Here is a 23,313-nt window from a genome sequence, read left to right on the forward strand (position 1 = left end):
TACAGGCTACTATGTAAGTACGGGAAAGAGGTGCATAACTTCTCTGTTAGAGTCAGGAAAGGCTTTTCTCAAATGGCTGAACTGAATTCTCTGGGATGACAAAGAGTGCTCAGTAGCACGAAGCAGAAGAAGGAAAGGCGTGCTAGGATTGCATAGGTAAGAGCAAGCAGCCCTGACATTGCCAAGTAGCGGCACAGTGTAGCAATTAAGAGCACACACTCTGAGGCTGGGTGCAGAGGCTCATGCCTGTAATCCTAGCACTTTGGGAAGCCAAGGAGAGAGGATTGCTTGAATCCAGGAGTTCAAGACCAGCCTGAAAACCATGGCAAGACCCCATCTCTATAAGGAAAAAAAATTAAAAAATTAGCCAGGCATGGTGGTGCACACCTGTGGTCCCAGCTACTCAGTAGGCTGAGGGAGGTGGACTGCTTGAGACCAGGAGGTTGAGGCTGCAGTGAGCCTAGATCGCGCCACTGCACTCCAACCTGGGTGACAGAGCAAGACACTGTCTCAAAACACACACATATAAACACACAGTATGGAACCTGACTGCCTGGGCTCCTCCTTGGGCAATTACTTAATTTCCGTGTGCCTCAGTTTCCCAATCTGTAGAAAGGGCATAATGTGAACACTTACTTTAAACGACTATTATGAGAATGATACTTTTGGTAGAGTACACAGTAAGAGCAGTTTAAATGTCTACTGTTAGTAGAGTTGGAGGGCCAGGTTCTTGACGGCAGTGGCAGAAGGGAAGAAGGTTAAGGCTGGGGAGTAGGAATGGGCCCAGGGATAAGATGTTCATGGTTAATTTTGAAAGAGAAGCCACGGCTGGATTTTTGGCATGTGGATGATGACCTACAGTTAGCTTAAGGTTTTAAGAAAGAACAAGCAGTCCTGGGGAGACTGGAGCAGGATGCAATATAAAGCAGGGAGATGAATTAGGATGTTTTAGAAACTTACTGGATGATGGTATGATGAGAAAAGGATGGCTCAGGCACTGGATGGGAAAGATGCTACACTTTATGATAAAACTGAGCTGAAAAAAAAGCATGCTTACCTTTTTGGTCTTTTAGTATTTACGGGCACATAATAAATGTTCAATTTACTTCTTTGCCTCATGAGACTCTCCCTCCCCCTCACTTTTTTTTTTTTTTTTTTTTTTTTTTTTTTTTTTTTTTTTTTTTTTACAAAGCGAGATGACTTGATTTTGAAAAAAACTGCAGCTGCTAAAAAGTAATGTAATTGCAGTCTCGCCACTTGGCCTCAAGAGTTTCAAACTTTATCTGAAACCTTGAATTTCAATGACAATATGCAAAATTTGGAAGTTATATTTTGGCCTTTTTGCTTTGGTTTTCTTCTCTGAAAATGTAGCAACATTCTGGCTGGCCTTGTCCTCTGGTGTTATGTGATTCTCTGACATCAGCACAGATATATTCAGCCTGACATATGATACTGGTTGGCATGAGAAAGAAGGGGAAGATGGCTGAGTTTATGAGCAGGACATGACAGCTAAGCTTGAGACTAAGTGTCTTCTGCAACAGGTGTTCCTTCGGACCAGAGTTAGAAAGGGCCTCTTCCTCTATTTTTAAAATATGGGTAACACTTTCATAGCTATTTAGAAACTGTGAAAACTACATGCTCGTAGCTATAAGATGCAATCAAGATATAATATTTATTATCACCAGGGTGGAGTAATTCAGTGTCTTTCTTTTTGTTTTCTTCTGTTTCTGAATTAGAAGATTCTCATGCCTATGGTAGAGGTCCTGAGGTAAGAGGATGAATTTGCTAAGTGCATAAGATTTTGTTAGTTCGATGATACTATATCCCATATGTGTCAAACTTCTATGCCTACAGGATTGACAGTCTTCTCTATCCCTAGACGATCATTAAACTTAGCCAACTGTCTGGGAATTGACAGTGACAGAATAATTGAACAACCAAACACTTTTTATTTTCAATATAGGATTCCAAAGCATTCTAGCTATTAAGCAGTAACAAGCCACTTCCATCAAAGCTGAGTAGGCCATGTTTTCCTCCACATATTTTTTTACTACTTTTAATGACTTTCAGAACCACTACTAGCTGTTTCCATAATAGCAAGCAAACCGGTGCAGTGAGATATTGGGTAAAATATCATAACATCTAAACCATTTTTCTTATATTATATCTTGGTCTTTGTGACCACCCAATTCTCAGTCCTCGCCATTCTTTCTAATCATAGTGTTTGGCAGAGACTTGGATCCAAGAAACATTGGTCTGGATTTGATCTGGTTCTCTCATTTTGAGGCTACAAACCACAAAGTATTTTTTGAGGGAAAAAATTTCATTTCCATGTCCAGCAAAATACTACGTGAGTTTACGCACTAATTTGACTCGACCTAATTTTCAAAAGATATATAAAATAGGAAGCTAATGTTATTCATCTTGTTTGCTAATCACTGTGTAGGTCTAATACTTTTTCTTCATTATTCAGTGAATTGGTGAAGAGCCAGCATCAGAACAGAGAAACTCTACCCTCAAATAGATATATTTATAAAAATGTATTTGTAAACCAATTTTCTTTATCTTCTTTCTTATAATTAGCAGGCTATTCTACTTGACCCTGGCAAAATATTTTAATTAGGCTATCCACGGCTATTTCAATAAACTTGATTTTTTTGACATTTCAAACATAACCTTGTGTCATTCATGCCTGTCTCCTACTATTTTAAATGTATAGCATGTTCCAGCTGCAGAAATTACCATGGTTACTTGTTATGCCAATAGTGAACTGCAGTTGGCATTTGAAAGTATTGTGCTATCTTGCCTCTGCATTGAAAATGACATCGATATCTCAATAATCTCAATATTATGAATTAACACGGAAACCTGGAGAAATGTGACTGAGACAATTATTGGTCACAGTATAAGAAGTTCTTAGCTGAAATATATTTTAGGGTCTTTTTGGGACGCATTATATTCATATTCTCTAAGAGCTCATTTTAATGCCAATGTGATTTTATTTTATTAACAGTATTGTTGAATGATTAAAATCTTAACCCCTCCTTTTCTTTATGTACTCTCCTTTAGAAATGCACAGAAGTTCAATATTTCTTTGGGTGGAAAATGATTCACATTTAATGTGAAATGATTAACAGAGAACACAAAAAGTATGGTTTGCTAAAGGAACTCTTGTGTCCAAGGATGGTATCCAGGATTAAGTTGATTGGATCGGAGCCCTTCATTCTCTGCTGACCAGTTGAAGTTTTATTAAGGAAGGTTCTAGTTAATAAATAGTTTTCTTCTAAGTTACTATTTAACCACTCCTGCTTCAGAAAAGTGCTTTAAAAATTCTTGGTGTCATTTTTCTATGCCTCTCACAGATCTCCTAACTTTATTTGTTCAAAAGACTTTGTCCTGCAAATCACCTAGTAGAAGAACTCAGAACAATGATACATACTGCAGTACGGAGTCTGTGCTTACCTGCACTGGTGCCTGCACCAGATGTGAGGTCTCCACCCATCAGACCACCTATGGATTAAAGAGGAAGATCAAAACGAGAAAGGCTAAAGGCCCACAGAACAAAACACTTTACCTTCAGCAACCTCAGTATTTTGTCCTCTTGCAATAGTCATAAACTTGTAAAGTACAACCCAAGTCAGATGGCTGACATTTGTTTTATTGTGCCATGCTGTGCTCAAACGTTAAAAATACATTCAATCACTGACATTTTGCAGAATCTTTTTTCTAAGAAAGTTACATTTAAAAAAATCCAGTCTTTGGTCTCTGCATTTTTATTATTTCTAAGTCTAGGTTTTCCCTAAGCAGATGTTTTATAGAAAGTGAAAGGAAGAGTAAGGTCTACTATATGCTCAGATGACCTCACATTTGATGTTTAGTTCTTTGTAAATATGCTTTATGCCATTAATTTTGTGCAATGTTAATTGTCCAGAAATTTGATCGTGTCATGAATCTACCCACATTTACTACTCAAATCTTATTGACAGACACAATAAAACAAATTTTTCACTGACCACAAATTAAGAAACATATGCTTATTCACTGCTAACTTTAGAAAGTATGTTAAAATTTGGCAATGTTTATTTATGAGAGTCAAGATGTTTCAGTAAGATATTGAACATAAAAATTACTTTTAGTTTTGGGCCTGGCACGGTGGCTCATGCCTGTAATCCCAGCACTTTGGGAGGCCGAGGCGGGTGGATCACGAGGTCAGGAGATAGAGACCATCCTGGCTAACACAGTGAAACCCTGTCTCTACTAAAAATACAAAAAATTTGCCAGGCATGGTGGCGGGTGCCTGTGGTCCCAGCTACTCAGGAGGCTGAGGCAGGAGAATGGCCTGAACCCGGGAGGTAGAGCTTGCAGTGAGCCGAGATGGTGCCACTGCACTCCACCTGGACGACACAGAGAGACTCCGTCTCAAAAAAAAAAAAAAAAAAAATTACTTTTAGTTTGGAAAAAAAACAAGATTCAGCCAAATGAATAACAGTGAGAATATCATCTAGATTTTCTAATTGCCTCTAAGTGATACTCTATAATTATTAGTTGGTTCAGGTTTTGGAATTGAAAGAAAATGTTTGTCTGTATATATACATATATATATACACATTTTTTTTTTTTTTTTGAGACAGAGCTTGCTCTGTTGCCCAGGCTGGAGTATAGTGGCAGGAATATGGCTCACTGCAGCCTCAATCTCCCAGGCTCAAGTGGTCCTCCCACCCCAGCTTCTCGAGTAGCCGGGACCACATACACAAGCCACTGGACCTAGTTAATTTAAAAAAAAATTGTTTGTAGAGATGAGGTCTCTCTATGTTGCCCAGGCTGGTCTTGAATTCCTGGGCTCAAGCAATCCTCCCACCTCAGCATACTAAAGTGTTGAGATTACAGGCGTGACCCACCGCATCTGGCCTTCATTACAGTTTAAGCAAATGTTTATTATTTCCAATCAGATAATATTTTGGAAATACAGTATCAAATTCAAAAAAATGAGATGAGTTTATCAAATAGGAAAGTGAACTGCATTCGACTATGATCTGAAAGGAATACATGTGGTTACTAAAAATTCATACGAAAACTTTCAAATATATTCAAAAGTCAAGAGAATGGCTCAATGAAGTCCTTTGTATACATTTCCCAGACTCAAGATTTATTAAAATTTTTTATTTGGATGAATTTAATTGTATTTTCTATATAAAGCTTCTGTAACAAAAATAGTAATACATGTTTGGTTCTAATTGTAAGGCAGATATATAAGCATCCTACAGGAAAATTCTTCCATGAATAAACTACTTTCATACAGCTATGTGTATGTGAGATATATTAAAAATTTCCTATGGAGTACTTTTAAAAATATGAAATGCAAATATATAATGGTTTGCTGTATGTGACTTAGAAATACAATTATTTTTGATGCTGCTTCTGGAAATATAAAGGAATAATTTTGTTATATTCAATACTCATTGACTTGGTTCCTACTGTTAGTTTAGCAAATCAAGAGAACATTCTTCCCTTAAATGTTCTTTAAATCCAGTATCAAAATAGACATGTATTAAATACAATTCATCATAATGTATTTTGATTGTTCTAAGTACTAAGAATGGATGAACTTTTTCTGAGCAATAATTTATTTTTCTATTGGACACTGTGAATTGAACAACACCAAGTAAAAGTGCAGAGACAAATTCGTGGCAGGTGTACATGTGTTTAATTAACTTCATTTCTGACTCAGCTTTGTTTTTATTTCACATGTCTTACAAATGATGCTATCTTATCATATTTCCTTTCTGCCTAAGTCCTTTGTGGGATAAGTTACTGTATAAATAAACAAAAATTGACCCAAATAATAAATAACTAAATGGGATAAATACTATCACAGAACACAGGGGAAGGTTTCACAGAAGTGGTAGCTTGGCCAGGAGGAAGAGGGAAAATGGCATTTTAGGCAGGGAGGACGAGCAGAAGTACAAGTGTGGAGAAAGGATATCTGACATCCTGTTTGAGAGTATGTGGTTAAAATATAGCCACAGGAGGAGATAAGTGACAGAATGAAAAAGATAAATGGCAGATTATGAAAGATTTCGAAAAACATACTAAAGAGTTTAGGCTCTATCATGCAGGAGACCTAGCTCCGGGGTGGATGCTAAGCCATGAAGGGGAGTAAGTGGAAAACCAGAAAACATCTCGTAGATTAAGCAGTGTTGGCTTTGCCGAAAATGGTTCCTTCCAACTATTTGTTAGCATTACATCCTTATGAGGACATACCTGTGTTACCTGCACTTGGAGGTCGATGTGTTACACCAGGAGACATACTATTCCTCTGCAGAGAAGGGTGAGCCAGTGGCAAAAGGTTGGGGTTTCCCAGTGAGCTGACAGGGTTGCTGTACACCAAACTGTTGTGGCTGGACACTGGGATGGAGACTGGCATCTCGAAGTTGGGAGGTGGAACAGCCTGCAGGAACAGAAAACAAAACATAGGTAAAAGAAAAGAATTAATAACAGAAGCTCTTCAAGACAGACAGCCCTTATTTTTCCAAGAAAAATTCTACACTCCAAACTACTTTGTGTCTAGAAGACCATTAAGAAGAGCTCTCAAGACATTCAGATCATAAATTGATTTCTTAAATGTGCTTAGAACTCCTTCTTTCCAACCATTAAAAAACGTTTCACTTTTGTTTAAAACAAAGCCCCGTTTCATTAGACCCCATTGTCTTTGGATTCCATTCTATTAAGTAGTAATTGTTCATTTGTGGTATCTGAATCTGGTGCCAGAAATGACTGCAGGATCAAAGGTGCCTGATTGTGATGACTTCACAGAGAAAAAGGATTAAAATGCAAACCGAAGCCTTTGATTTAATTGCTTATTGAAGCATATTTATGTAGAAGTTTAATGATAGAAAATCATCTCCAAGCATGTGCATAGCACATATACCTTAATTATCATTTTTTAAAGTCTGTGTTTTAAAAGTAACTCTAAAGATACTAGGCATTTTAACATATAGGATTCAACAGAGCATGTATCATTCAATAATTCACATTTTAAAGTGATAATTCAGAAAACACTATGCTTCATATTTTGGTATGTACCGCCACTGACAAATGGCAAGACCTGTATCTCAATTGTGAAAGTTGGCAAATATTTAGTGAACTGAAGCTGTGTGGATGTCTAATTAGATTAATCCAGGTTTCAATGATTGATTTTTGAGTAATTATTTTGTCAATTTAAGCAAAATCATGTTTATGTTTCTGCTGTACTAACTAGATGAACATAGGAACATAATTGTAGCTACTTTTTTTAAGCATTACAAGTAAAAATACTCTTTGAATATAATGCCAGAGAACTCATATGGTATCAAAGCCTATGGCATTCTTAATATAAAATGGACATATATATGGAATAGGATGAATAAAATATTGTATTTCTTCATTAAAAGGCCAAATAAGGATTGCTCTAGCATACCCAAGAAAACAAAGTAAAGTGATTCTACTAGGTATATACTCCACTTGCTCCATCCAGACCCACTCTCTAGCCCCTTCACTCTGCTGTGTGCCCAGGAGCAGACCCTCCAGACTGCATCAACCAGGCTCTCCTGCCCTCTTGCTTCCCACTGGTCAGTGGAGGAGGCACCAGCAATAGCACAGAGAGCAGGAGGGGAGCGAAGTCAGCGTATTTTTTTATAGTGGCATCATCCTTGCTGGGCCACAGGCTGGCTGAGGCTGTGTTTCTCTAGCGAAGACCACGGTCTCTTTTTGAGTTGCTCTCTCCTATACACATAGATCTTGCTGTGATCTGGTACTTTTCCCCTCCACTTACTCTTTCAGGCCTAGAGATAGGAACAGCTTCTAGGTTGCAAGCCCTAATGTACTTCATTATTCTCTCAGGTTTCCCTTAACTCTACCCATCTGTAAACAGTCCTTTTAACAAACTCTCTTCAATTACCCTTTAGAGTTTGCCATCTGTTTCCTGCTGCAACCTTGGGCCATAATAGTAACTCTCTAGATCTAGAACACTGGTACTCTACAGAAGTGGGACTGTCTCCTTAGGGAGCATTTTGGAAATCTGTTGGACTATCTTTGGGTATCAAAATGACTGGAGGGTGTGAGTATTATGCTGGCTCATGTAGTGCCATCTCTGGCCTAGATAACTGCAGTCACGTCCTAACAGATTTACCTGCTCTGGTCCTTGCCATCCTTTGTATTTTCAAATCAGAAATTAGATTGACCCTTTAAAAGCTTAAGTCATGCCAACACTGCTCTGCTCAAAACCCTGTGAGGGCTCTCATCTTAGAATAAAAACTCAAGATGAGAGTTTTTTTCTTCCAAGGGTCCACAGGCCCTATTAAGTTCTGGCTTTTGCCAACCTCCATTATCTCATCTCCTAACACCTTCTGCCTCCCTGCCTCATTTCCATGACAAACTGCATCACCTCCTTCAAGTCTCTGCTCAAAATCTGGCCTTCTCTTGGAGGCCCAGCCTGACCACCCTATTTAAACCTGCAATTTGTCCTGCCCCTTGCCCATATCCTGATCTCTTTCTCCTGCTCTTCTTTTCCCTTGGTTATAAAATCATTTATGATGTTGGTTAAATAGTGCCCTTTTGCTGTGAGGCAATGCAGAGCCTACTCTACTTCTTATTATAGGAACTTAAGATTTTTCTTCAAAGGAGAATTTTTAGGAAGACACTCTACTAACACAAAAGTAAAGCTTCTATTTACTGTATATTATTTATTGAGCAGGCACTGTGCTGTATAGTTGACATACATGATATGATTTAAACCTTTAAACATCCCTTGACCATAGATATAATTCTTTCCTTTCCAAATTGGTAAGATTAAGTAAGTAACCCAAGGTCATCTAACTAGTGACTGAGTCTGTTGCTTTTGCCACCAAAACACTAAGCAACACAGTATAAGTTTTTGGATAGAAATAAAATGCTGTAGTCAGAAATCGTTCTGTTAAGTGAATAAGGGCTAGATATTAGAAGCTTATTATCTTTGGACTAGGTAAATAATAAACCAAATGGGTTCTCATGAAATGTGGGTGAGTATCTACACTGGAGTGTCTGAGGTTTTAGGAAAAAATAAATCTTAAAGACTCTCCTTTTCCATATTTGCTTAGAGTTGGTATTTAAAGCCATCTCTGGGCTACAAATGTTTTAATTTGAATTCACTGTTACTACTTATAAATGTTTAACTGTTACTAGGTATCTAAGGATCTGCTCTAAAACTATATCTTCCCCGAATATGCTATAGAATGTTGGTTGTGTCTCATTAGAAAGCAAAGCCCATATTCCCTCACCCTTGGGTGATTATATGCACATCCGAAATAAAGAGAATTATTAATAATTATGTAATGAGTTCAGGACCATCCAAACAACCAGGTCAGTGAAAGTCATTCTATTCCTTCCTTCCTCTATTACCCCCAAGAATTAATTCTTCAGTTTCTAGAATTCTGGATCGGAAACAATTGGATGCTAATGATTATTATAAAAGTACTTTGTGATTGGCTAAGCAGTCAAATATAATTATGGTATCAGAGTATAGTTGAAAATTTCAAAATTCATAGAATATACCAAGATCATTTGTATTATATTAATCTTTTGCTTTGTTTCCTTATCTGTATCAAGAACTACCTATAATAATTTTTTAAAATTTAATTTTATTTTAGATACATGTGCATGTTTGTTACATGGATATATTGCATACTGGTGGGGACTGGATTTCTAGTGTACCCATTACCCAAATAGTGAACATTGTACCTAAGAGCTAATTTTTCAAACTTCACCCCACCCTGCTACCTTCCCCTCTTTTGGAGTCCCCAGTGTCTATTATTTCCATCTTTATGTCCATGTGTACCCATCGGTTAGCTCCCACTTCTAAGTGAGAACATACGGTATTAGATTTTCTGTTTCTGAGTTAAAGGAACTATCTATAATAATTTTGAAAGCAAATTAGAAATGAGCACACTGAGAAGATATTTCAGAGAATCAGAATAAACACTAGCCTTTCTATCAGAAATCTCAGTTACAGTCCAGGTTATGTAATAAGTTGCCATTTAACCAGGCAGGTCATTTAATCTCCCTTGACCTTGATTTCCTTATCTAAGGCATGAAATGGTTGTATGCATGAAGAGACAAAGCTGCTCTAAACGTTTTAGGGAATGCAAATGCTATAATCACATATAAATATTCCCAAGAAATTGGCATTATTCCTTTTCTCCTTGACTTTTCAAAATTAGGAAACTTGAAAGCATTTACATTTAAACAATTTTTTTTTTGTCTAAAAAATGAAAGCCAAAAAGTAGTTAAAAACACCAAACTTGCAAAGACTTCAGGGCCAGGCTCCAACTTTTACAAACACTCAAGATAGGAAGAAAGAGAGAATTTGGGGTGATTAAATAAAATGCTGTCAGCAGAACTGGCTATGTAATTTTCAGGGCCCAATGCAAAACGAAAATGTGGGGGCCCTTTTTAAAAAAGTGTTAAGAACTTCAAGACAATGACAGCAGAGTATTTAACCAAGTGCAGCCCTATGAGAACAGGGCCAAGTCGAGGGCCCATGAAGCCGGTCCCAGCTTTGAAGGACACAGACATGACAGCTAAAAAACTTTTAGTTTCTATCCCTGAGCAAAGTGATCATGGTTACTGTAGTGAGTCATAATCAGAAAAGTATCTGAACTCTTATCCAAAGCCCACTATTTTCCCAAACTTACCACAAGGAAAAGTCCAATAAAAAAATCAAATCAAATAGTTAAAGTAAAATATTTTTAGTTAATGGGCCCTTTTTCATTTAATGTGAATGATTGAGCTGAATCTTCCCCCCACCCTTTTTTTGCCACTAATGACACCTTTAAATTTTGATTAACCATTACCAGCTGCTGGGCCCTAGTAGAGGAAAAAAAAAATCATACAACTCTGATGACTTGTGAGTACCAATGCTGGTTATCTAAATTCCCTCAAGGCTGCCTGACTAGTCTATCATGGACTTGTTCATTCCCTCTCCATCTCCTATTCCTCATGATGTCTAACTTCTCGGTTCTTTTTCAAGCATCTGCTTCCCCCTTCCCTAAGCTCCCCCTTCCCTAATTAACTACAGAAGCTAAACTAAATATATTAAAAAACAAAATAGCCAGGCGTGGAGGCTCACACCTGTAATCCCAGCACTTTGGGAGGCCAAGGCGGGCAGATCACTTGAGGTCAGGAGTTCCAGAACAGCTTGGCCAACATGGTGAAACCCTATCTCTACTAAAAATACAAAAGCTAGCCAGACCTGGTGGCAGGCACCTGTAGCCCCAGCTACTTGGGAGGCTAAGGCAGAAGAATCACTTGAACCTGGGAGGCGGAGGTTGAGAGGAGCCAGGATCACGCCACTGCACTCCATCCTGAGGCACGGGGTGAGACCCCATCCCAAAAAATAAAAAAAAATAAATAAAAATAAAATGGAGGTCATTATATGGTCACCTACTCAGCGTAATTCCACCCAGCTATCACCTTAGCTACACTTGGCTCCATCTGTAACGCCATCTGGTTTAGGTCCCATCCTCCTTCCCTTCCTTGAGAAGCTTTGCCATTTTATCTCCATTGTACCTGTATGTTCAATCTTTTCCCTCCTCTAAGCACTTCTCCTCTGCATGTAAATGATCTCAAGGGCTTTCATTTTAACTCCTCCCTTGATCCTACATACAGCATTATTTCTCTCTCTTCACAGCCCATTATTTTGAAGAAAATATATACTGTTTCTTTCTACTTCCTCCCTTCCCTTTTACTGTCAATCAGCTTGCACCCGCCTCTCATTCATTCAGCCCCTTTCCTAACTTATGCTGGTTCCTCAGACGGAGGTGTTTTCTCTTGCTGTGAAGCCCAGCATGAACCATGGCAAACCCAACATGAGGAAATGCTGGTCGACACAGTTCCAAATCACCCATGAATTATTTCATGTAATTGAGGAATATGGGCATAAATTATAGTATACCAACAGGTGACTGCAATATTAAATTTTCTGTTTTAAAAGGGAAACTCTTCAAACTGGGTCTTCGAAATAGAAAAACAGTCTTGTAATGTTTTTAAAGAGGTGGAGACACTCTCCACATACAAAGGGCAGAGTGTCCTTGCCCTGCTGTAAATGTTTTAGCAGCTGTGGAAACTTTCAACAAAATTGACTTCCAGCAACTCAGAGCGATGTGCAAAAACTGGGCTTTTCATCGTGAAGACTGAAGCACTTACTAAAGAGATGGAGACTCTGTGGCATAGCTCGGAGCTGGGTGGCTCCTACTCACAGCTCTGCCCGTAAACTCTAATGTGGTTTTTCAGCCCCTACTACACACCACTGCACCCCTTAAGAAATCACGTATCTCGATTTTGAACTCTTTACATGACAGGCTGAAATCCTGTGAGGGAATCCAGGTGTGTATTGCATGTCTTTCTCCCTAAAGTATGAGAAAAATGATCCAATGTGCATTCCCCCAGAACTTTAGGGGTTAAAACTCCACCTATATGATCGCCTCCATTGAGTGATCAGCAGTACTGCATATATCTGTCTTTATTCCAACTGTGCAGGGGATTCTTACTATCTGACACACCTAAGGTACTCTGCCTTAACATCCTACACCCAAGAAACCTTAGTGCACAGCTGCTCCACACCAGCGTATTATATAGCAAGAGAAACTCAGACCATAAGAACTAAAAATTAGCACAAATGGCATGGCGCAGTGGCTCATGCCTGTAATCTCAGCACTTTGGGAGGCCCAGGCGGGTGGATCACCTAAGGTCAGGAGTTTGAGACCAGCCTGACCAACATGGAGAAATCCCATCTCTACTAAAAATACAAAATTAGCCAGGCGTGGTGGCGCATGCTTGTAATCCTAGCTACTCGGGAGGCTGAGGCAGGAGAATTGCTTGAACCCAGGAAGCAGAGGTTGTGGTGAGCAGAGATCGCGCCATTGCACTCCAGCCTGGGCAACACAAGTGAAACTCCGTCTCAAAATAAATAAATAAATAAATAAATAAATAAATAAATAAATAATAAAAATTGGCACAAATGAGCTGCTTCTTTTTTTCTTCTGGGCAAAATAAAACACCAATGGATATTTTATCATTTAATAATTCTGGACATAACAAGTATGCATGGCTGCATGTAATACTAAATACTCCATTTCATAAAGTGCCCACTATGAATGCGTGCATATAATACTCAGTTTTATGAAACCTTTAAGAATTTACAGCACTTAGCTTTCTTTCATGATACAGTGTATTAATAATTCTGATTCAACAAAAGTTCTACTGGGGACATTTCATTCAACAAAAGAAGCAGATAGGCATTTATGAGGATAGAAATTTTAATAGGCACACATTTTGTAAATAAGTTTTAAAGTGTTCAATTTAATTCAATTCAGGTTTGAGTGTGCAACTACTATGGTAAAGTATTAATTTATCTTGTGAGTGCAGTTGTGAATTTGGCTTCGAGCTTTGTCCCCACATATCTGCATTTGTAATCACCAAAACATATTTTCACTTCAGTCTCTCTCAATTCTCAGGTTTAGGCTGTTACGCTAACTTACAAAAAATGAACTTTTTTCAAAAGGAACTGATTGCCTACTGAGGACCTTGTATACAATTAAGGTTCAGACACTAACATTAGTTATTCAGAAGGCATGTGAGCCTTGGGTTTCACCCCTTTAAGCCACAAAATTAACATTATTTGATTGATGACAGAATCTAATAAAAAGTATGTACTTTCCTCCTATATATGTGGACAACAAAATAATACATGCAGTTATTTCTCTTAAATATCTGGCAAGGCATATGATTGACTGTTAGAATTTTTTTCATTTGGTTAAAACAAAAATTAGCCAAATGTTAAAGCATGGAAAATGTTGGTGGCAAAGCGGATAATATTCTGATAGAGCTTTAAAATCACCCCAGCACACAAACATATTGAAATCTTACCATTAGGTTTCATGCAGTCTGTTCCCTGCAGCGAGCATTAGCTTTAACCCTTCAGTGCTGTTGTTAAATTTCATGTATAGGGAGAGGGGCTGAAGTTTTATTCAGAAATCAGCTTTTATTTAGGTGATGATTGTCAGTTTACATGAAAGAATTGCTGACCCACTTGTGTATCTGCTCTCAGCAAACAATGTATAATCTATGTATTTTATAGCAATTCTCAAACTTGCTTGGAAGGAGGTTCCAGTGTTTTACTCGTGTATTGTGATTTGCACGGACTGTGTGTTTAAAAGATTGTGTAAATTCAGGGTGTGTCTCATAAATCTTTCTCTCTGCTGTGAACTGTTCTACCTCAGAATGAACTTTTCTATGGCAACTCTGTTAGACTACATAATCTCAGCATCCTTTAGGGTTTGCTTTCTAAATGAGCTGCCTGTGGGATGAGATGGCTATTTATCTGTTTGACTTTCCGAAGAGTCTTAGAGAAAGCCATCACTGAGAGGGTTAAGGTATGTTACTGCAGCAGTTATCAGCAGACCAGCCATCTACCTTCGGTACTTACAGGAATTTTATGACTCTTGATCATATTATCAAATTCTTCATTAATTTTTTTGTATTTTTCTTCAGTGCGTGGGGTGAGTGCATAAGAGGAGTCGGGATCGGGGCTTTCACAGCCTTTGTTTTCTTTCTTGTTCAATGCCTGCCAGGTTCAGAGAAATATCAAGAGTAAAAAAAATGAAGGGTGTTCTGAGTACTTACACACAATCTTTGCCTGCTGATCATTAGATCAATATCTTCGTTAATTTTCCTGTACTTGTCCTCAGACTCAGGGCTGTGACCTACGGAATCGTCCGCATCGGGGTCTGGGCTGTCACAGCCATTAAGGCCCTTCTTTCTCAACGTCTGAAATACATAATTTGGAAAGTTCAAACCTAGACAAAGGCTGTAAGAGACATTCAGGGGCATTAAAGAAGTTCAAGCTGTCCAGTATTTCAGGTTATTACATATGCTTTATTCTATTAGGGAAAAGAAACCACAGATGAAAACTGAGTCATTTCAATCGAGTGCTCATCAGCAGTTTAAAAAAATAAAAGTGAAAGATTCCTCTTGCAACTAAATTCAGTCAATGAACAGAGGGTATAAGGACTCAGGTTTCATGATACAGAATTCATACGTGCTTCAAATATCTAGTGAGAGACAATTACAGCAGAATACAATTAAGGTGGCAAATTGCAACACTCTCTTCCCACAGAAAAATTAGAAATCAGGACGTTACACAATGATTTCCGAACCTGTGATGATAACAAAAGCAGAAATGTTGGAAACAGATCCAAGTGTGAATTTAAACTAATGGTTGGCATTAGTGGTGTCCTGTCCCCATAGCCTCCACTTCTGATGTACTTGACAGCTAAAGGGTGTAAGAGAACACAGCTAATATCCCCACCAAGCATCGGTGAAGAATGCTCAGACGCTGTGCTTACATGGAGAACTACTTTTGTTTGTTAGGGTTCTATATATGTGAAAATCTTATGAAAATTTATAATACTGAGAAGGTCCCTTCCTAAACACAGGTGGAAAGAAAAGTGAGAACAGCTGAGCTGAGTAAGGACGACGAAGAACACTGAAAACAGGTAACCAAGTCAATAACTACCAAACTAGCAAGGGTTCCTCCTAGTTTTTCAGCTGAGTAGGAATCACCCTGAGACTGACACATTAAAGCAAAAAGTCAGTGCCTCATCTTGAACCTCCTGTCTCCTGGATGTGGGTCTGGTCTAGTCTCAGCTGTCACAGAAGAATAAATACTAATGTAACATTGTACCACAAAAAGTATAAGTTAGGAGTCCTGTGTTTTACTTGGATTTTTAAATTTGAGACAGGATCTTGCTCTGTCCCCCAGGCTGGAGTGCAGTGGAGCGATCTCAGCTCACTATAACCTCTGCCTTCTGGGTTCAAGTGATTCTCCTGCCTCAGCCTCCTGAGTGGCTGGGTACATCACCATGCCTAGCTAATTTCTGTATATTTAGTAGGGAACGGGTTTCTCCATGTTGGCCAGGTTGGTCTCAAACTCCTTGCCTCATGTGATCTGCCTGCCTCAGCCTCCCAAAGTGCTGGGATTACAGGCTGAGCCACCACACCCTGGCCTGTTTTTTTTTTTTTTTTTTTTTTTTTAACTAATGGTTGTCAACTTAATTGTATGCAATTCGATTTACAGAGATAATGTTATGTTTTTAGAGATCATAAAACTTCTGATTAATCATACAGTTTGTCATGTTAATTATTAATAGACTAGCAACATTTCTGAATTTTCCTGGTACCACCAAGATCCGTTATAAACAGATGCATACCTAAGTGTCTCTCATTAATGGAAAGTTCAGCAGAGCTCATCTTTATTAAAGACAGAATTCACATACAAATAAAGCAAAAGCTGCGACATCAAGCTAAGGAATTCAAAGCTGAGATAACACCCCATCTTTAATTCATGCAATTGGGGAAAATAAATAAAACAACATGAGTTAAAAAGGGGGGTGTCGGTCTTAAAAATCTAAACTCCTTGGCTCTTATCAATGTGCAACAAATGTAACATTATTTAAAATTAGTTTCTGAGGCACTGAATATTTTCACTTAAAATCAAAAATCAAGAAAGCTATCATTTCTAATATATCTGGGATACACAGTGGCTCTGTAAATATTTATTAATGTTATAGTGGTATAATATAACAAATAAACATATGGTTACAGTTTATTATGTGGTAAAATGTTTGAATATTAAAATGAATATTTTGACACAGTATGATAAAATATACATTTACAATCCTGGGGAATTTATAATTGGTGGGGCCACCTGTCCCCTTATCGTGGATCTACAGGCATCATTTTTCACTCATAACAAGTACTTTTAGAGACTTTCTACAATAATACTATAAAGCACATCACAATACATTAGAATAATAATTTTATTTACTAACTTAACTTCCTGTGCTTCATACTCTTTTCTTATTATCTCAACCACAAAAACATTCTTCTGGCTGATAACTGTTATATTATGATGTGTTTCTGCTTTGATCTCTGCATATCTTTGAGCTTTTAAGAATACTTTGAGTGTTTTGCATTATATTCCACATATTTTTCATTAGAATTCATTTGTGTAGAGAAAAATAGGTAAGATCAAGAAAATATTATTTGATATTTTTCAAAAGTTATCTATAAGACATGTAAAAAATATTCTTTCTTTCTTTTTTTTTTTTTTTTTTTGAGTCTGAGTCTCGCTCTGTTGCCTGGAATGCAGTGTGGCGTGGTCATAGCTTACTGCAGCCTCCACGTTGTAGGCCCAGGCAACCCTTCCATCTCAGCCTCCTGGGCAGTTGGTACTACAGGTGTGAGCCACCACACCTGGTTAAAAATTATTTTTGTAGAATCAGGGTCTCATTATGTTGTCCAGGCTGCTCTTGAACTCCTAGACTCAAGTGATGCTCCTGCCTCAGCTTCCCAAAATGCTGGGATTACAGGCATGAGCCATGGCACCCTGCCAATAATTTTCTTATATAAACCTTTAATTTAAAGCCTTCCATAATGTTAATTTATAGTCTTATCCAGGCAGTAGATTTTTCAGTGTGCACCCAAATCTTTTAACCAATAAATCTTATTGTAAAAATTATAGTTGTTTTGATATGCAGATTTCTGACAACAGAACGCAAGGGTGAGGAGAGGCCTATCAACTGTCATTACAATCCATCTGGCACATACATGTGTGCTAAATATTCTCACAAAGCTTTCAGGGGGTAGATATTGTGTTTGGTTTATAAAAATTCAAACATCAGTTACACTTTGTTGAAAGATCTCCACAACTATTAACCCATTATCTCTCACAACTCTTCCATGAAGAGATTAGGTAAACCTATGCCAGGTCTCAAACCAATATGGCCAAGCATGATGGCCCAAGGTCAGTCAACCAGTATTTGCCTCCTGCCTGGAGACAGTGTGGGGCCTGCCTTTCCCCCCCGTTTTCCCACCCATGTGAAGTGATGAGTGCAGACTAGATCTCTCTCACTCATATGTAACTATAGTAGTACACTGGACACTGAAATAAATGAAGTAGAAATTGTCCGGGTGTGGTGGCTCTCGCCTGTAATCCCAGCACTTTGGGAGACCGAGGCAGGCAGATCTTGAAGTCAGGAGTTCGAGTGAAGCCTGGCCAGCATGGTGAAACCTGTCTCTACCAAAAATACAAAAAATTAGCCGGGCATGGTGGCGCGTGCCTGTAATCGCAGCTACTTGGGAGGCTGACACAGGAAAATCACTTGAACCCAGGAGCCAGAGGTTGCAGTGAGCTGAGATCACACCACTGCACCTCAGCCTGGGCAACAGAGTGAGACTCCATCTCAAAAAAAAAAAAAAAAAAAAAGTAGAAATTTAAAAAAATTAGGCTGAGGGAAAATTTCAAGTATGAAAATATAGCTAAAATATTGATTTTCTTAGATGTCCAATTTTAGTCAAGAGTTGGAATGCACATTGGTCAATAAAACACATCAGTTTATGAATGAAAAAAACCAATTAGTTCAGTGGCTCACTTTGTACCTGAAGAATTATATAAACTATTAAACAAACAAGGCAGGTGGCATGGAGTCACAAAGGAAATGGCAGTGATGAGGAGAAGGAAAAACGTGGCCCATTTTCTCCCAATACATTCTTCTTGTATCTGACTGCATTATCTTGCTATGAATATCACCCGAATCTAAGTAATGATTCAAGTTAAATTGTGTTATTTAAAAAAGAGCATTTTGAGATATACAAACACAAAGCTGAAGAGCAAATTAATATTGAGTTCCAAATTCCCATAATCACATAACCAGAAAGAACATTGAAAAAAATGTTCAAAAATATTATCCTCAGCTGAGTGCTTGTATAACACATTTCTGCCAAGAACAAATGATTATGGTGGAATTATAAAGCTCTGAAAATGGAAGTGATGGCACAAACTTGAATATCATAGTGTGAATGTGGAACTATAAGAGCAGTTTTATCTTTATTATATTAAAAATCTACAGCTGTTTAATGATAACAAAAGAATTTCTGTTAGATTCAGCCAAGTCTGTCTTTATCACAGTAATGAATAGTCGATATGAACGAAAGGGCTGACTAAATGGATAAATAAGCATTATTCCTTCGGGCCCTTTTCTAGCAAAATCAAAATCTCTGCTGTTGGCCTTTGAAAGCTTCTCTGATCTTTTACAAGTGTCACTGGTCAGGTAATGTAGGTACTTCAATTGTTATTCTTTTACAGGGGCTGGGAGTCCCAGATGTATATACTGTCTCTCAGCTGACTGACTAGGTTTTGAAAAGATTTATTCATGTATGTCAAGATAAGGCAAGAGATCTCCTAAAACCACCAGCTTCTCTCCTTACGTATCTGAAGAAACTCTTTCCTCAGAGAACTCAAGTAAATCTTGAGCAAGCCTGTATACTGAAGTCAGCTTTCCACGTCAGAGTGACACTGTTGAGGTAGATCCATCAACTACAGAGGCTTCTGGGATATTTTCACAAGACAGCGATTGTCATACTGTGAGCTGAGAACAGCCGTTTCCTAGAGGAGTAATTAGATTGACAGAAGGTGACATATTCCAAGCAATAAATGGGATAAAGAGTCCAGACAGGTAATCCAAAAACCACGTGGAATCTTTCCTCCCAGACATGTGGACATATGGACCCTGCATTATTCCATTTGCTCATCGGAAAAACTTGAAATACGTACAAACTGATGATGATAGGTGACAGGTGCTTCAAAAATTCTAATGAAATAGAATTTCATTAGGGGAACAGATTCTATTTCATTACTGAAAGGAATATAAATGAAAAAGAATGCTACATGGAGCTCTCATTTCTTGTTTTAGGCATTATGTTATCAACTAGAAAATCCTTTCCCTATGCAGTGATTAAAACTGATTTTTCTCTTCTTAAATACTATTTCGTTATTTAAAAAAGTTTTTTCCTTTTATTCTTTCAAAATTATCTCTTGTTAGTAAAAAGAAATAAGTAAATTATTGATATTTTTCAATTATATGAAGCTGTATTTTTATATTAATGCTATTTAAGTAAAATTCAGCTTTTTTTCAGAGAACCACCATCACAGACTAAAAGCTTTCAACCACTCAATTTCTTTAGATGTCTGCAATCTCAGTCCTCAAGAATGTATATTTTCATCATCATCCTTTTCCTGTGCCTGCCCATTCTACAGGCAGAGAAACCTGGAGAAACCCCCAAATTACTCCTATTAACCTTTGTTAAAAATCCAAGTAATCACACTTTGTTGCATAGGTAGTGTGATCTTTACTTCAGAGGGTTGATGTGTCAAGAACACATGCAGGAATTATTACTATTAGTTGCATCAATGTCATGTTCACACAAAAAACAAGAAAAAAAGCATCAACTTAGAAAAGGTAGTTTCCTTTCCTCTGATCCTAAATCATTTTTTGCTTGTCGTTCACAGCATTATGAAGATAAGTATCTACTCTCAACAAGCTGAATAATCTTTAGAAAGTAGTAAATTCATGTAGGAATAGGAAGTGCAGTTGAAATGAATACTGCCTATAAATGGAGTTTCTAAGAATATTTCCTAAAAGTGTTTCCATATTGGTGTGCTGGTACTCATGCTGCTGCTGTTTCCTGACCCTTTAGTATCTACAGAGAGGTGCTTTGAGGATTGTGCCCAGTGCCTTACTTCATTTAAAATTTATTCGGCAAACGATTATTGAAAACCTACTATGTGCCAGATACTGTTTTGTGCGCTTATGTGTTAGGAAAGCAGCCAATACAAATTTAAAACTAAAAAGCTCTGACCTGACTTATAATATTGTATGGTTTTTTCCTTAGGCTGAGGGAAGATTAGATGCCAAGAAATTTCTCCACAGGTTTTAATAAGACTGTAAGCATTGTCTATACTATCTCTCCCTGTAGTACCATAGTCCCTTTTCTTTGTTCTTATTCTAGAAATGAAAAGACACATTAATATATTAAATTTAGTATAATCAGCAGGTAGACTTTAATTAGGCAGGCAAATCATATCCAATACAGAGTACAAAAAAATTAAATTTTACCAAAAATTATTCACTTGTGGTAAAAATTTTAATAAAAAGTTGAAAACATAAAACCTTACAAACCGGAATACCGTATTCCTCTAGGTTATTTACTAATGCTCATTCTAGCCAGATATCAACTTCTACTGGGGAAGGGGTGGATAGAGTTGGATATTGTCATTGTTTTTATTTTTATATGCTTCCTCAAAAGATAATCTTAATATTGGAGCTGAAATTTTTTTGACTGAATCATTTTCATCTTCAAATAATGGAAATAAAAGACACACTAATTAAAGATTTGAAAGCCTTTTCATGTATTGAACACAAGGAAACATCCACCAACTCTGTCTTAAGGGCCACAAATTATTTGACATAAACATTCAAATGGTGCTAATTACTGATACTCTAGTCTGGATGAGACCGCCAAGCATCATCTGGCCCTTCCTCATGCCCACGGCAGGTGAGGAATAATGGTGCAAACACTGCATGCCTTTCCTTCTGCATCCCTTCTCAAGCTGGGCTGTCCTTCAGGAATGAGCCCACCAGTATCTGTTCCTGCTTCAAAGAGCAGCTGACACATTATCTCCTCTCTTTAGACTTTCTGATCACTCAGGCTGAATCGGTTTCTCCTTCATTCACGCACTCATTTTATTCTACACATTTTCCCATTATAGTCTTAATCACACATTATTGATCCTTTATGTGCTTTTTTCCCTCTGCTAGATTGAGAGGTCCTTAACAAAGCACTTTGCTTTATTCACTTTGGAGTTTCACCAGAGAGCAGTCTGACCTACTGTAGGTGCTCAATAAATGCTAGCTGAATGAATAGAACACACATTTCCACTTCAATGTTAATGTATGTGGAGGTTTCTTGACTTGACCAAGGCTGTCTGCCTGGCTGGAGACAAAGGCCGTAGTAGGGTCCAGACCCCTTGATACATATTTACTAACTGCTACTATGTGTCAGGTGCTGCCTGTGGTCCTCTGGATGCTAAGATGATTTTTCTGGACATTTGATAAAGATGATTTGTTTATGTATGTGTTTTTCTTCCTACTACTATGAGCTACTAGAGGTTAGGAATAGTTTATTTGTCATCTCGTATCACCAGAACTTAGCACAAGGCCTGGCAAGTGGTCGGAACTTACTAGATGTTCGCAGCATTCATGACAAACTGAAATGAATAGATGAACAGAACAGAAAAGAATGTTCAAATGTTAGAGGGAGGAAGATTAGTCTCAGTGCAGTATTTTGCAACTGCAATTTCTTTTTTTTCCATTTATTACTACCATTTCACACTACGTAAAACTCAATGTTTTTATTCCCTCTTAATAACTCACAAATTTACTACTTTCTGAAATGTAGTTTTTAAGTTAGAAAGCAGTGCAATGTAGGTGTAATTTGTACTATGTACAAAACATTATAACTCACAAATTTTACATTATTGAACGCTTAAAATTTCGGGGTACTAGTCTAAATAGACACCTTCAGAAAAACTGAGCAGTCAATGAAATCTTTAATGCCGGAAAGTCATAAGCATATAATCTCAGTGATCAAAAGTGTAGCTGAAAGAAGGCACAGAATTTTCAGCATGGAAAGAGAAAAAAGGGAGTGATATTTTAGGCAGAAGGTAAAGGTTAGAAAAGGAAAAGCAAAACCTTTGTAGGAAAGAGCACAGGGAAATTTGTGAATGTGAGTCAGATACTATAAATCTGAATTAAGCATGCTTTCAAATTCTTGGGCAAAGTTCATCATTTTCCCCCATTCTTGGATGCTAGTCTACTGCTCCACTATTCTCCTGGGCTTTTACATTGGTCTTATTCTGGGCCAACCTTTGCCTGAGGGAACTCATGGAAAATCAGGGTGATTCTGGGGCCAATCAGATGATTCAGGCTTCCTCAGGACAGATCAAGGATTTGGTGTTTGTAAGGATTCTTCCGCCAAACCTCTCTTGGAACCCGGACAGGGCATGCATCATGAATTGGCCTAGAATGGGACTGAGATGGGGAAGTCTGGCACACGTTAGCTGTAAAACACTCCCTGAGATCCTCAATCCAGCAGAGATGTGAAGTGAAATACTAAAGAGAGAACATTTAATATATAATGATTGAAATGCATGATAGTATATGCAATTAATCCTATATATCTGTATCTATAGCGATAGTTGTTGTTGTTAGACAGAGTCTTGCTCTGTCACCCAGGCTGGAGTGCAGTGACATGGATCTCAGCTCACTGCAACCTCTGCCTCTTGTGTTCAAGTGATCTTCCCACTTCAGTCTCCCAAGTAGCTGGAATTACAGGTGTGTGCCA

At 37.9% G+C, this 23,313-nt stretch overlaps 1 protein-coding gene across 50 annotated transcripts in view; it reads right to left on the minus strand.

The window, feature by feature from the left end:
* Positions 1-23,313, minus strand: part of MEF2C (myocyte enhancer factor 2C) — a 163,942-nt gene that overhangs the window by 26,687 nt on the left and 113,942 nt on the right. For 29 of the 50 annotated variants that reach the window (XM_063612235.1, XM_055232996.2, XM_055232995.2 and 26 more), the window contains 3 exons: positions 14,695-14,838; positions 6,262-6,448; positions 3,463-3,510 (listed from right to left, as the gene is read on the minus strand). In XM_063612235.1, coding sequence (XP_063468305.1) covers positions 3,463-3,510; positions 6,262-6,448; positions 14,695-14,838 — 379 coding nt within the window. Of the gene's footprint in view, positions 1-3,462; positions 3,511-6,261; positions 6,449-14,497; positions 14,636-14,694; positions 14,839-23,313 lie in introns of all 50 variants that reach the window. The other 21 variants (XM_055233009.2, XM_063612238.1, XM_063612255.1 and 18 more) reach the window with 1 other exon arrangement.

The sequence above is a fragment of the Symphalangus syndactylus genome, chromosome 11 (assembly GCF_028878055.3).
Source record: "Symphalangus syndactylus isolate Jambi chromosome 11, NHGRI_mSymSyn1-v2.1_pri, whole genome shotgun sequence".
NCBI classification, from domain to species: domain Eukaryota; kingdom Metazoa; phylum Chordata; class Mammalia; order Primates; family Hylobatidae; genus Symphalangus; species Symphalangus syndactylus.